The sequence below is a fragment of the Euwallacea fornicatus genome, chromosome 22, assembly GCF_040115645.1.
Source record: "Euwallacea fornicatus isolate EFF26 chromosome 22, ASM4011564v1, whole genome shotgun sequence".
Lineage (NCBI taxonomy): Eukaryota > Metazoa > Arthropoda > Insecta > Coleoptera > Curculionidae > Euwallacea > Euwallacea fornicatus.
The window spans coordinates 992423-1008733 of NC_089562.1; the positions used below are offsets into that span (position 1 = coordinate 992423).

General features: G+C 34.7%; 1 protein-coding gene across 1 annotated transcript in view; it reads left to right on the top strand.

The window, feature by feature from the left end:
- sm (smooth) overlaps positions 1–16311 on the top strand; it is an 88703-nt gene that overhangs the window by 7530 nt on the left and 64862 nt on the right. Inside the window, exons 3-4 of the mRNA XM_066295161.1 lie at positions 993–1078; positions 4418–4514. Of these exons, the coding sequence (XP_066151258.1) occupies positions 993–1078; positions 4418–4514 (183 nt within the window). The remainder of the gene's footprint in view (positions 1–992; positions 1079–4417; positions 4515–16311) is intronic.

Genomic DNA, 16311 nt, shown 5'->3' on the forward strand with positions numbered 1-16311 from the left:
ACCTAGTATATCATAACTCCTTTTGCGTATGCAGTAACAACCCTTATATAGAGTTATAAGCACGATGAGGTGGGCAATATATTTTTCTCCAGGGGAGATGAAAAGCTTAATTTAGCAAAATTTATTGGACTTTGCTAAAGCACTACTTTACTGGCTTATTTATGAGAAATTTGCAAGGGGAAACAAAGAAAATTTGCGTAAAGAGGATAGTGTGACTGGAAAACAATTCATTTCTCAAGGTTGAAAATTATGGTTCCGGGAAACACTGTCCAGATTGACTAATAATATTTAGAACTTAATTTTTATTAAAGGGATCAATGATAAAATTTTTCATCAGTTCCGTTTGTGTTATGAACGACCTACTTTACCATCATATTAATTTGTGGAAGAACCCTTGATGACCCAGTGAAAGGAAAATACATATTGTATCAACGTGCGTGTCTTACTGGGTTTCGTATCAATCACTGGCGTCATGAAGTCGGAGACGATATGTATAAAAATCGATCCGTGCGGCCTTGTTTGACTTTTTTTGTCTTTGTATATTGGCATTAACTTCTCTGGGGAAATCAACATAATTTCCCACAGAAGTGTCAATGATCCTTTTGGAATTGTTGACAGTTCTTATAAACATCTACGCATGAAAACGGAGCTGCTTCTTCAAGTTAATGCGTATGAACATATAATCGATCTTTACCTGCCTAAGTAACATTGCTACCATCTAAAAATCATTAAACGCAGGTGGAACGGGCTGAAACTGTTCGCGTTCATTTGAACTGGGTCGCATATTAATTAGAAAAGAAAGGAAATATTGACAAGTAATTTAAAACGACAAGTGATAGTTAATATCAACGTGTATGCATAAGATAACACTGTAATCATAATTAGAATTATGAAGCCCAAAGGCGAAAGTGGCTGTTTTTTTCTTGTTACAGCCGCGTTTGATTCGTTTCTAGAAACCCCCATGGTGTGCTAATTCGATTTTTCTATTTCAGGATGTTTTGCACACAATCTGCCAGTCCAGCGGACAAGTCCTTAGGATAGTCATATTCAAGAAGAACGGAGTGCAAGCCATGGTTGAATATCCTTTTTAGACAATGTGGTAACAGTCGGGTCAACGGATTTTAATCGTTTTGTAACTGAAGCAAATGGTTCAATTTAAAACTTGCAGCGTTAAAATGTGACGTGTTATTCGACCTGTCTAGCTGTCTAAAGAATAATACCAAGTCTGCTTATGGCATTTAGATAGCTACTCTTTGCATACAATATAAAATTATGAAAACAAACAGTAGCGCCGTCGTAAAACTACAATGGATTTAAGTCCCCACGTTTAGCGCCGCATAATCGGTGCAGGTTGGATGAATAGAGAGATGTTGTCGGTCACGTCATTTACCGTAATATGTAGTACTTTAACGCAACTTCGACGGTTTTTCGCTGGAAGAGTGTTTTGAGGTTTGGAACTACTCATGTTTTGCTTACGTAGGCTTCACTTTGAGCTTGGAGAAGGAATGGGGGAGGAAATCATGTTCCGAATTGTACGCATTTCCATCGATTTTTGGCAAAAAAAAACTGTTTGTAACTGGCCGATGAGCTGACAATCGGATATTCCTTGTTCTTTGATCAAAATTTTCGCAGGTATATTCTGTTTCATTCCTACCGGCTAGCAAACAACGGAAAGTGTCGGTTGACACTTCCTGAGGCACCTTTTATGTTGTCAGCTTGAAATGGTTGACTTACTGCTGATATTGGAGTATCCATTCTTAAAGAAGGGAAGAAATTCCACCTCCTTTCACTCTGTGTTCTTTGTCACCTTATTTTTATTTCTCTCTAATCAAATTTACCTAAACTGGGACGCAGGGTTCCGAACCAGACAAAGATTAAATTCCTGGTGATTTTTTTTGCATTACACTGAGATTTTATAGAATTTCTACAGGAATTTAATAGAATTCAGTGGATTGATTTTGCGGAATTTATAGGATTTTGCAGTTCTGTGTCTCGACTTTATACGTATGTCTATCAGTTTCCAAGCAGCCTCTCTAGATACATATTTTCTTAACAGATTTTTTCTTTTATTTTTCGATTTTTGGTCGGAGGAAATGGAAAATTTACATCAACTAAATTTTCCAAGACTTTTCAAACTAGTTGTTACTCACAATTATACGATAATGCTGCTGCACAGTTCGTAAATACAGCCCTGAACCTCTAAACCGACAAATATGCACATAGTATAGATTCTTGCTGATTCAAGGCTATTTTTATCTGAATTCTGTTATACATAAAATTTCGAAGCTCTTTCTGTGTATTTAACGGGCTACTACAAAACCATATAGACAGATATCTCGTCAGAATTAAGAATCGTATATTAGCTTAAACTCGAGCACTATAAATTTCGCAGTCAAATCAGTTAGAGTGAATTATTTAGAAATGGTGTGTGTTTTCTGGTCAGGTTAGTTCAGGTTAGCTAAATTTGTTATGCAGGTTGTCTCGTAGTAGGAAGTCAATGCGTTAATCGGAGTTTCCTTATGCGAAAATAATGACTTCTTATGGCATTTTTTTCTTTAACGTTTGGTATTCATTACACAGGGAATTGAAGTTATTAAAAAAAACCTTTTGTTAATAACTTGGGTGTCTCCTAAAATATTATAATGATATTTTGCAGTGGTGTATAGTTCAATAGGCAATTTGGCATTTCATAGGCGCACATTTTCTATGGTTTGAGTTAAAAAAAAATTGGAGAAACAATAGGGAAAATGGGGGGTCAGTGTAAACGGTTTTTCCCCGACTTTTTTTTCTGACACTAATGGTGTGTTTATTTAGTTATTCAAATTAATTGTTTCTTTATCTAGATATTTTTATTCTTGTAATTTTTTTTACAGCTTACTTTAGAAGATATTTTATCTTATTGCCTTCTAATACGTGGCTTCCATTATTTTTTTGTGTAATAAACTACACCAAAAAGACGAAATTTTACAAATTGTCCATAACACACCAAGTACTGAAGCCACAATCATGTGTGTTTTGAAACTATGTTTTCGACATAAATAAAAAATGGAAGCCACATATTGCGGGGCAATAAGCTGAAATATCCTGTAAAGTAATCTGTAAATCAAAAAATATATAAAGACTGAATAAATTCCAATTAATATATAACTAATTTGAATAACTAAATAAATGCCCCGTTAGTGTGTGCGAAAAAAAGTTGGGGGAAGAATGTATACACTGTCGCCCATTTTTCCTATTGTTTTTCCAAATTTTTATCCTTGCCAAATTTCATTAAAATATGTTAAGAAACACCCAAGTTATTAACAAAAGTATTTTTTTTTTACGAACTTCCAACACTGTCTGAGAATATTGCGCCAAAGAAAAAATTGCCATAAAGAAAGTCTATTTTCGCAGAAAGAATCACCGAATAACCGATTGACCTACTGATATGAGACACCCTATATAAAATAGATGAAAAGTTTTCGGAAAGGATCGGTTATTATAAGGGAGGATTCGAGGAATCTTCACATCTCTTTCAACCCCAGAATAAGACACCAAAATATCGTTAATATAAATAAACGTTAGAAGATGATTACATGGGGTGGATTTCACACAACAGTGGTTAGCATATTGATCGTTTTAGTCGAAAAATCATTCCTTGTGATTAGTTTTCAGATAAATGAATCGCGTTTTCTGTCACAGCCAAAATTGTTAAAATCAACCCAAAATGCTCTTAATTGTCGTAATCTCTTGTCGACGAAACAGAGTCGTGATTACGTCAATCAGAGCAAACAAGAATGCTCTCCGAGTAATTGCCCAGTTGTCACGGCAATGGTATAAGCAATAATAATTTTACGATATAACTTTCTGTTCCTATTTGCGTTCATTATGACCTTCATTAAAAGGACTGCTGGACAGCCGAGACCTGGATATTGTTATTTCCCCTGACAATTACCGAGTAATCTAATGCATTTAAATGCTGACCTTAATCCTCAAAATTTGATATTTTCGACATGGTTCAAATTGAAGAAAATTGAATTGAATCTACGTGGCATCAACTTTAACATCTATTCTCTATTTTCGTTTAACTGTTTTCTCTTGGGACGGCATTCTCGAATCTCAGTACTTCACTTCAGTCCATTGCAAAATTATAGTCTTAAGCAGGCAATTTGTATCCAAACATGACTTGTTTGGTGTTTCGATTTTCTTTATATAGAGCTTTTAATCTTGACTTCAAATCTGATTTCAACTTTACTATAAATACGTATTCAACATCATTTGCTATGCTTCAGCAATTTTCCACAGATTTGTTCGCCATACCTCTCTATTCATCTTAATTAATACAGCTGCATTGTATTTAAATGAACCAAGTTAGGTAACTTCTGTTCTGACACAACCACAGGTTTTTGATGATTATGTCCTTAACTCTTAAAATCACATTCGACAGCGTAGAGTCGGCAGTGAGAGCCAAAGATACCCTCAATGGGGCAGATATCTACTCTGGTTGCTGCACGTTGAAAATTGATTTTGCCAAGGTAAGTTTTTCTTGTCATTAGGTTCAACTCAGATTTAGATCACGGTCAGAGGCGTCATTCATGATGTAAACGATGCTCGTCTTTCTGATTTTTTTTTGCGTTTCATTCAAGAAACATTAGGAGGTGCGGGCTTCTCGCTTCCCGCGCCATATGCCTCATCTTGATTTTGACATGCGTATTTCGTAACAGTAGTGTAGGAAATGTTTATTGGTATGGTTAATTCCGATATTTCACAACAGATTTCGCTTTTAGTTTGGCAATGGCGGAGATTTCGACTGGTGCACCTAGTTAATTATTGTTTATTTATTTTCGGGTCCTACGTGATGTTGTGGCACAAATTTCGATGACATTGAGCGACGACAGGCGGACATGCGACTACACCAAAACACTATCATTTATAATCGCAAATGGACTGCAGAAAAAATGCGCGCTTGGCGTCTACCCCGTGGCACATGACTCATCCGGGAGGATCCCAAAAAAGCGCGTTTTATAAATAGGCAAATGCCTGGGCATTTTCGGGCGAAAATAGAAAGCCTTTAGTTGCTCTTATCGACCCGTTAAAATCACCACTAAACATCAAAAAACATCTAAGGACATTAAGATTTGTTACGACTTCCCTCATTTCAGCTCTCAATTTAATTAAACCCCCGTCGATCTCTTTAGATATGCACTGTCAATCCGGTCCACCTCGAGTCAATTTAAACGTTGGCAGAAATGGGCAATATTAACGGCGAGCACGTTGCGGCTGCAGGAAAATATTTTACAAGCGCCATCTGTCGCGCTCTTCTTGGTGCACCTCTATCAAATCTCCAAATTCAAGTCGCACCACTCGGTGCACAGGGCCGATTCGTACCAATTGTAATGAAAACGAATGCAAAAGATTCACGACTTTATGCTTCACTCCAGCTCTGCGTTTAATTGACCCGACATCAACTGAAATGACGAGATTTAATAGGATTAAAACCGGTTTTGAGGTGCTCGAGTTAATTAAACACAGAGCTGGAATGAGGCATGAAACCGTAATAGGCCTTAATCTTCTCAGGTTTTCCGAGGATTATTTGCATTCATATTCGTCAAAAAAGTAGCCGCTTTCCCGTGTATCGATTCGGTCTCTAAAAATTGTATCCCATCTCGACCTGAATTTATATTTTGTGTACAAATCGTCAAAATCGGACGTTAAAAATTTCAAATATTAATTTCTACCCCAAAACGTCAACGGAGAGAGATGTACTGAAATTCAAGCTGGCAATATTAGAATTTTCATTTTCGATATCTACATGTTGTTCTTGCGTCGGATGATTGGCAGGTCTTTTCGAAATAAAGTAGGTAACATCTTGTATAAAGAGTGTGAAAAATTCAGTGCCAACATAATGAAAACTGGGAAGCGAGTTCGCTTTTATTTACAGTTTTTTTCGCCTTTGATTTTTTTGATTGATCGAATACTTTGGAAATTGACGATTTTATTCTCAACTAATTTTAATTCATGTAGATTGAACAAGAATTATTGAAGAAGCCAAAAAATAGTTATTTGCAGAACCAGGGAGAAAAGTGCCACTTTTACGTCTGCGAATAATTTGAATACCCACCCGCTACGAAACAGAGAATCAATATTTTAAGACTAAAAGACACTTTCCTCCAGAGGTGTGCATTCAATTTTTCTACGGCCGCGGTTTGCTTTATAAAAAAGTAAAATCCACTATGTTTATGTATTTATTAGGCATCGGGAGAAAAATTCTTTTACTTCCTAGAGCGAGAATTATTTCACTCCCTCGAGAGCAAAAGTCCAGTTTTCTACATTCAAATGAAAAAGGAGAATCCTATTTCTCACAAAGGTTGCAGAAAAACTACTTTTTGTGGTATCCGTTTAAGAAAAAACACCTCTTACCAAAGGTGTTTGTAATGATAAGACCTAAAGATTCCAACTTAATTCAACGTCGTATAATGTAAATTTTTCTAATTGGGGAAGGGGGAATAAATTCAGAAGTACTCCAAAACGTTCGCCCATAACTATCGTAACCTCACATTTGACTCTTCTCATTCTTTGACCATGTTAAATATCCCTTGGTAAGTGGATGGGAAGTGAGTTTAAAGCTACTCACAGTGTGAATGAACCTTTACAATTCTAAATTTCAATCTAAGTATTGGAATAGGACTAACTTACTTAGGTAGCCAAGTACATATAGTCAGTACCAAAAATATTGGGACGAACTCTTAAACACTTACAAAATAAGGTATTTCTCGATTAAAAGTTGTTGAACAAACACACATTTTTTTTATAATAATAACGCCTTGAATCACCAACAATAAAAATTTTAAATTAATATTTTCAAACATTTAAGAACAAAAATTTGCATTAATTAACAAACAATCAAAATGGTCACCTTTCACTGATCGAAAAATATTGAGACGATTTCGTTACATACCCTTAGAATGACTCATAATGCTCTTAATAGCAACAATCTGATTTTAATAATTAAAAACTTGTTTCATCCTGTTCGTGCTCTGCTAAGTAGTGCTATTTACTGTTTAAATGGATTACAGTATGAGACGCGGTAAAAACACAAGATTCGATTTAAGACAGTTACTGGTGTATAATTATGAAGAAGGCTGCTACTATAGTAAAATTGTTTCCATGTTAAAACTTAGTAAAACTACAGTTGGAAATGTTATTTTACAATATAATAATGAAAACAGACTGGACTTTATTCCACAGTCTGGCCGTCGGAGACTTTTGAATCAAAGGGACCAACGTCTTATGTGAAAAGTTAAAGAATTCAAAAATAAAAAAAAAAGTGTTTTAAAACTCAAAATTTTATTAGATCAACATACACAGAAAGGGGTATCTCTTTAAGCAATATGACGACGCATCCGTTCTTATAGTTATCACGGCAGAATGGCACGAAAAAATCATGGCTGAATAAACAGAATAAGAAAATACGGCTGGAATTTGTGTCCATTTATATCTTAAAAGAAAATCACTATTGGTCATATGTTATTTTCTGCGATGAGTCCAAATTTAACATCTTTGGCTCTGATGAGCGTTTTAGAGTGTGGAGAAACGCAAATGAAGCATTGAAAACGGAGAATCTACGTCCAACACTCAAGAATGGTGGAGAGTTTGTTATAGTTTGGGAATGCATATCAAGTGCGGGAGTTGGAAAATTGATATTCACAGAAGAAATAATGGACAAAATGTACTATCTCACTCTTTTAAAACAAAATTTTAGATGTAGTGCTGAAAATAGGAACATTTTAAACACGTTCAAGTTCCATAAAGACAACGACCCTAAACGTAGCGCTCGAATACTATAAGAATGGCCGCTTTATAATTGTCCTAAGGTCATCAAAACTCGTGCCTAGTCCCCAGACCTTAACCTCATGGAGAACGTATGGCATTTTCTTCAGATGCAAATAAGAAGGTATCAAATCACAGATAAGGACTCTTTAAAGTTAACATTGCAAGAGGAATTGAATGAATTGAACACAGATTTTCTACAAAAAATTATTTTTTCAATTCCAAAGCGGTTAAGAAGCGTTATTGAGCGAAAACGTGGCCATAGCAAATACTAAAAATATTTGTGTTTCCCATTGAAGTATAAGAATTAAATCGTCCTACTATTTATGAATCATAGAAATGTTTGAATATTTGTTTATTGTATATTTTTTGTTAAATATTTCGAAGCTCCTACTGTGAGTCTTTCTTGTTGGTGGTTTAAAATAATATTATTAAAAAAAAATCTGTATTTATTTATCACTTTTTAACGGAGAAATATTTGATTTTGTAAATGTTTATCCTCCGTTCCAATATTTTTGATGCTGACCGTATGCAAGTAAGGAGCTGAGAATTTGTACACTGAACACGGTGGTGAAACTGAAGAAAATTTGGTAATTATACCGTAAACGGTTTTTGCTCTGATCGTTCTGATTATTTAATATGTTATTCTAAAGGTCATTTTGAACGACTTTCCTAAAGGGACAAGGGCGCGCAAATGCCTCTTTTACACTTTTTTTTAGGTTTAGGTTTTTTAGGTTTTTGTTTAAGCGGTCATTTCCTTTATTAAGCGACGTTCATTACTTCTCTATTGAAATTTCAAAGTTACATCCACCTCAGTAAGGAAATTTATTTCATTTAGTTTCAATTCTTATCAAGCAATATATTTTTCATTTACTTATTTTAATCAGAATTAATATTTTTTTTCAATTGTGATTGCAATTAAAATGAAATTGTAAAATTTTTGTGTATCTTTCTTGCGCAGGGGCCACTCTAATATTTTAGTCGATCAAGTGAAGTGTCTTTCGGGATTCATGGAGTGAATTGGAGTGCTGAGTGAGGTAATTATCAACAACGCTTCAGATCTTTAAAGCAACAACAAAATATTACATACCCACAGTGAAGCAGTTTACCCCACCCAGCACCCCTATTCGCTCCACGATCCCGTAAGACAGTTGGATTTGGAAAAATGTTCAACCCAAAAAAGAGAGTGAAAGAGGCATTTGCGCGCCCTTGTCCCTTTAGAAAAGTTGTTCAAAATGACCTTTAGAATAACATATTAAAAAATCAGAACGATGGGAGCGAAAACCGTTTATGGTACTGTTACCGAAAATTTAATTGGGAATTATTGAGGAAGAGTAAAACCTCTAGCCCCGTTCGTATTGGTTGAGTAACGCCACGCCTTCTACGCTTTGAAAACAAAACTGGGATTGTTTGGTTAAATTTCGAAAAATGACTTTTGTCTGTAGGACTCACAAGATAATTCGCCACTGGCGTGATATCCATTAAATCCCACATAGAGCTTTGAAGATTTACTGTCGAAAACTAGAGCGCAAACTTGATAGATCAGCCGATTTTCATCTTTGAAACCGAAACTCTGTACCCCCCATTAATCCCCGAATTATCTTGCAGCATCTGCCCAAAATTCATTCGCAATAAATGAAATATTCGCACAGACCGCACCATAAATCGATGGGAAGAAACTCGTCGTAGTCTTCCCGTTGATAAATCGTACGAGGTTTGATCGTAAGTTATTGTTTTCCTCTGTTAGAGTCCAATTGTAGATAAAAATGCTGGTTATGCTTATTAGTTGCCGAACCCCACGAAGACCCGTCTAATTGGAAAACATGCGTGTAAACACATGTTTAACGGCGTAAGAATTATAAATTGGAATCCTCCCGACATTTTTGGACCGGTGCCAGATCAACTACGCAACAGTTTTTGGGTTTTGCAATAATTAATGAACAAAAAGAACGATAATATTGAGCATTTTTTTGGGATATGAGAGAAGAAAAACTGAAATCTGTTAGCTATCTTTCAACGGAAATTAAAGTTTCTGTATATGCAATAACAAGATCTGCGAGAGAAACGTACGCAACGAATAACTGGTGCCCGGCACGACGGAACAAGTTTAACTGTATTACGCGTTGCCTATATTATTTGAGGGTAATTTACAGTATAGGTATTTGACGACGTTTATTCCATGCAGTTAGATTCCAGTCTACCAACAATAATCTTTAAGAATAGATGTTGGGGAGTTATTTTGAATTAAAAATTTTTCACTGTCGCATTCCGAGTGCTCTCAAAGCGAGGAAATTATTTTGGCACCGACTAATTGCAATTATGTCTGCACGGAGAGGCGAAATTCTTTGGCAACATGTTTGTAGCTGTTGTCATATGGCAGAAGAAAAAGTCGTATTTTGTATTAATGAATAATATGGTATAATTACTAATCGTGAAGCTGTTGGCTGAGATTTTTTCATTAACAAAAAATGAAACGTATTCACAAATTTCCGATAAAAATTTAATAAAATATTTGATCCCGTCATAGGCTTTATGTAGTTGGTGTGAAAATGTTACAGAGATGGATTTATGATTGTCTACCAGATTTACGGGCCAATAAATTTCATTTACTCTCGCCTGCCTGTGAGGGAATTGCACTCTAGAGAATTAAATAATGGTTTTTGTAGTTTTTGGGCAAATTTCAAAAATGTAGTTAATAATGACATTCATCGAAACAGGTCATTTTACGCGTAGGGTTAAAAGATACCGTAAGCGTCAGAATTGTCAAAGAAAAACCTATTTACTTGTTTTTTTTTTTTTAATACATTAATAGATTAATAGTGTTTGTACAGGGTGAATTTTTTAAAGTGTTATAAAACAGTTCTTCGAAACTAGTTTATAACGGGTTGATACAATTTCGTTAACATATGCCGAGATAGGCGACATTGGGTTTCTACATCAAGCGGAAATTTTGGAACATTTTCAAATTAAGGGAAAAAAGACAATAAAGTATGATCACTAGAGTAATTTTTCCAAATGCAAATCCCACATTTTCGTATTATTTTTAAACGTTACTCAACATGTCTACTTCGTCTTGTGTAGCATGCCCCTATATGTATTTTCAAATATTGTGAGAACAGCCCCTATACTTGCACGTTATTTGCATTTTAACGATCTGTAGGTTCTAAACAGTTTCAGATAGAGCGAAACGGCTTGCATTACTTCATCTTAGTTTAGATATGTCTAATCAACAACCTTTATTTTGAAATATTCAAAAACAGCGAAAAATTTGCAAAATTTTGAACATTTACAAAATTTTTATTTTTTTAAATTTCATTTGAGAGATTTATCAACACTAAGATAGAACAGCGCAAGCCGAGTCGCTGTATCTAAAATCGTTTAAAAAACTGCGAATCGTTAAAATGGGAATAATGTAATAGTTTAGAAGCCGTTTTCTCGACAACAACTGAAGACAGGTGTGGAGCACACTGCAAAAGAAATGCTTAAAATGTTGAGTAACGTGTAAAAATAATACGAAAATAATGGACTTTCATTTGAAAAACATTACTTTGTGGCCCTGACCTTTTTTACTTACCCTGTATAACACGAAAAAGTGACAAAATGCGCTTGAAGAACTTAGATTAGAGTAATTGCATTGCAACACTTAAAAAAATTCACACTGTATACATAAATATAGAAAATATCGTTTTTAAAACGTAAATCGAAACGAATCAGTGATTTCCTCGGCATCATGATGCGGGAAAATAGATAGTATTGGACACGCCAAAATTCCCACAAATTTTAAACAAACCGTGAAAAACTGACTCATTCCCCGTAGCGAAATGTCCCACGTAAGAATCTCAACGTTAAATAAAAGTCAATTACTAAATAATATATTAGAGACTGACAGCATATCTAAACATGAATAAGGAGTCAGTACTTGAAAAACAAATTGCAGCTTCTCATTGTACAGTGTGGGCAAATTTCGATGTAGGTTTAGGGAATCTCAGTAACTATAGGACATAAAGCAAAGCGAGTGGCTTCAATGTCTTTCGGAGACAAGCCCAGTGAGGTAATAAAAATGTTTCCATTGTTTTTTTTTTTTCAAGGTAGGAACGAAGATTCGATTTTGGGTATTTTCCGTTAATTTACCCCATTTAGTTTTTATAATTTAATCAATTTTTCAGTTATAGTTTCAAATTGTGTTTTTTAAAGATTAAAGAGTAGTTGAATTAGACATTACCGGAAATTCAAAATGAACTATGACATGTTGGAAATAGTATGAATCAAATTTACTTAAAAAAAAAAAACAAACAACTTTTTACTATAGGTGGAATGGTTTATCTATCCGTAACGCGATTTGGTGGTATTTGTTTAATTAAAAAATTGTCAAACAAAGATATGTTAAAATGTTTTATTTAAAGTAATAGCAATTCCAGCATCGTGTCCAAAACATTCCAATCAGTATTCGGAAAGACGATAATCTAATAAGTCAACTTTTAATATCGAAAGAAAAACTGTCTGTGTGTGAAGACCGACAACTTACAATGTCGAAGACGATAAGTTCGCTCACCACGACGATCTATAGTTACAGAGACGTCTTGTGTGAACGTTGAAATTTGTCAACCCTGTAAAACAATAATACCTTCAACCATCAGAAGAACCAGAGGTTTTATGGGGTTTGTGCTGCAGGTCTCTATTTAAAAATTTTTGGCAAAACTTGTGTGTAATGGCTGGTTTCCTTGATGTTGTTGACCTTGAATAATCATAAGTATAAGTCATTGGGTTAAGAGAGTAAATCCTGGTTGGCACCCAAGACGGCAGGACGTATAAACACATTAGCGTTTACATCAGCTTTCTTGCAGCCAAAGTCAATTTATAATAATCATTCATTTTTCGCGTAAATCTTCCAGTAAAAAAGCCGAAAAAAGGCCCTTAATGTCTCCTCTGAGGCCTGGCAGACACGAAAACGTATCGTCATCCTTGCCAGCAGCAATACTATTTCATATAACCGCTTTCTCGTTCGAACCATTTTTAAAAATTGAGATCGTAATCACGCGTTCTGTTACCAGGCCATGTGCCTTCCTTCCGTTATTTTTTTTCCCGTAAATTCAATTTTGAAGTCGATATATTACGAACTCGAAGCAGACGTGGAGGAAGGTAGATTACTACTTTTCTTAACGCAATTTCGACTCATGGGGAAAGTAGAAGGAACTGAGTTTTTGCCATCACTAAAAATGAAGGATGCCAGATTGTTCGGCTACAAAGAAAGAAGTGATTCAATATTAGCATTTTTAGATTCTAAATCTAGTGAAGAAGTCCAAAGATAATCTAAACAAAAAATTAAGGCAATGGAACAATGTCGAAAACTTATGGAAAACCGTCGATATATACCAAATGTTGAAAGCTACTCTTAAAATTTATTACTTTTTTTTTTAATCAAAAACGGATCAAATTATATGGTATTATAAAGTATTCCGAAGTTCTAGCGTGTCTTGATGGAAGTTCCACTGTGAAACCTCGGTTAATTTATAATGGGTTGTCGTTCAGATTTCACTGAAGTTTGTTGGGAGTTTTACTGATAGTCACCTCTATCCGTTGACGAAAATCGGAGCGTTTTGAGAATATTGGATATGGAGTTAAAAGTTCCAAAGTTCTTGACTAAGAATCCACGTAGCTTTCGTAATATCCTCGACATATAATTTGCGTATATTGGAATTTGTCGAATGTCATGTGCAACTTACATAATTGAGTATACACCTTTGAATTTATCAAATATGGTTCTAATTTTCAAATTTTCACCGACTTTTTGAATGCCGATTCTGCATCTAAACAAGTCTTACAATGTCAACAACATTATATTAAAAAAAGAAATTTCAAACAAGTACTTTTACAACGGATTTTGAATATTTTAAGAAATCAAAGCGAATTACGATGACACAAAATTAAAGATACGCCTGCAAATAATCTATAAAATATCTACGGAATTTGGAAAAAAAAGTTGTTTACGCACTTAGGAATTCTTGGTTTTACAGTCACTCAAAAAAGTATCCGTATAGCCGAAAAAAACTTCTGTAAACCGTAACTTTTGACTGATTTTGTTCAAATTTAGTATAATGAAAATTCAAACCGAAACTCAATTTGCGTAATTGAGCAACTTTTGAAAATTTAACTTTTAGAGTGCTTTCCAGCGTTTAAAAAAAACTCAGTTTTGAAAACTTCTTGTGTGGTGGAAATTTTCCAATGTGGTTTTAACATTTTTGTAGAGGAGATTTTTCTTCATGTATCCTGAAAATTTGATCAAAATCGAACAACAAATAAGGGAGTTGTAGCCTTTCAAAAACGCCAAAGAGTGACGATTTTCGCGCAAAATGACGAAACTTCGACATTTTTGACGACTTTAAAAAGCTGCAACTCCCTTATTTGTTGTTCGATTTTGATCAAATTTTCAGGATACATGAAGAAAAATCCCCTCTACAAGAATGTTAAAACCACATTGGAAAATTTCCACCACACAAGAAGTTTTCAAAACTGAGTTTTTTTTAAACGCTGGAAAGCACTCTAAAAGTTAAATTTTCAAAAGTTGCTCAATTACGCAAATTGAGTTTCGGTTTGAATTTTCATTATACTAAATTTGAACAAAATCAGTCAAAAGAACAGAATTTTTTTTCGGCTGTACGGATACTTTTTTGAGTGACTGTATATATCAGTTGTTTTCTGTAGTTACTTGCATTAGTAAATCATCTTAAACAAAAATGGCACGTGTTCGAAGCGAAATATCAATTCATATGAGAAAGCAAATTATAAAGTGGTATTGCCAAGGAAAATCGTTTCGTGAAATAGGAAAATTGACTGACAAAAACCATTCCACAATACAGAAGATTATTAATCGGTACAGATATGAAGGAACAATCGAAAATAAACCTGGAAGAGGAAGGAAAAGGATCCTGAGTTCTCGAGATGAGCGTTTTATATTGCGACAAATTAAGGGAAATCCTAAAAGAAGTGTTGCACAACTACGTCAGGAGATCGAGGAAAGAATACATCGGACGATATTCAATGAAACAATACGAAGAGTACTTCGGACAATTTTCATGGTAGAATTGCACGTAAGAAACCCTTCATTTCCAAACGAAATCGTCTTAAAAGATTGGAATTTTGCAAAAAATATGTTAATTTTGATGTATCCTTTTGGAACAACGTAATATTTTCCGATGAGACCAAAATCAATCTATTTGGCTCTGATGGTCGTCAAATTGTTTGGAGAAAACCTTCAAAACAGAGCACACCGTTCTTACTGTAAAACACGGAGGTGATAGTGTACTATTGTGGGGTTGTATGGGAACTGAAGGAACTGGGACTTTGGAATTCATCGACGGCATTATGAATAAGGAGAGATACCTGGAAATTTTAAAAAATAATTTGCATCGTTCAGCTGAAAAATTAAAAATGCCTCGATGTTACTACTTTTACCAAGACAACGGTCCCAAACACACTGCGGCTATAGTTAAGCAGTGGCTAATATACAACGTTCCACGATTAGTGAACCCACCCCCACAATCACCAGATATCAATCCCATAGAAAATTTGTGAATGGATATGAAAAGGACCCTTAAAAAAAAACAATCTTCAAATATCTTCCAACTCAAGCAAGATATTATTGATGTATGGGAAAACATCCCGTCTTCCGTTACGAAAAATTTGGTAGCATCTATGCCAGATCGTCTAAAGGCCGTAATTGATGCTAAGGGATTTGCAACCCATTATTAAACAAAATTATCCTTAGAAATTCATTATTATTAACCGGTGTATCTTTAATTGTGTGTCATCGTATTTCGCTTTGATTTCATGAAATATTTAAAATACGATGTTAAATTGATTTTTTGCAATTTCTTTTTTGAATATACTGTTGTTGAAGTTGCATCAATTATACAGGGTGAGTCGGGAGGACCTTGCCAAAATTCAGGATCGTGTTGTAGATTAAAAATAAATTTAAAAAAACTCAAATGTTATCTGATTTTCGTTTGTTTACAAGTTATAGCGTAAATAAAATTAAAACATAAAATTTAAAAAATTTATAAATTTCATAAGAAATTCCATAAATTAACGTTTGGATATCATAGTAAATGTTCAAAAATATCGCCATTAACTTCTAAACATTTTCGGCTTCGTCTATGAAGAGCATTCGTTGCGCTCCTGATTGTTTCATGTCTTTCTTTAATGGCAGCTGCAGCATTTCTAATGCGTCGAATTAGTGCATCTTGAGTGTCCACTTTTACTCTGTACACTTCAGTTTTAAACCAACCCCACAAACAACAGTCTAGTGGTGTGAGGTCTGGAGACCTTGGAGGCCAACTAATAGGGCCACCACGACCAATCCAACGTCCAGGAAACGTTTCGTCGAAATGTTGCTTAACCTTTATGTTTTAATTTTATTTACGCTATAACTTGTAAACAAACGAAAATCGGATAACAACATTTGAGTTTTTTTTACATTTATTTTTCATGTACAACGCGCTCCTG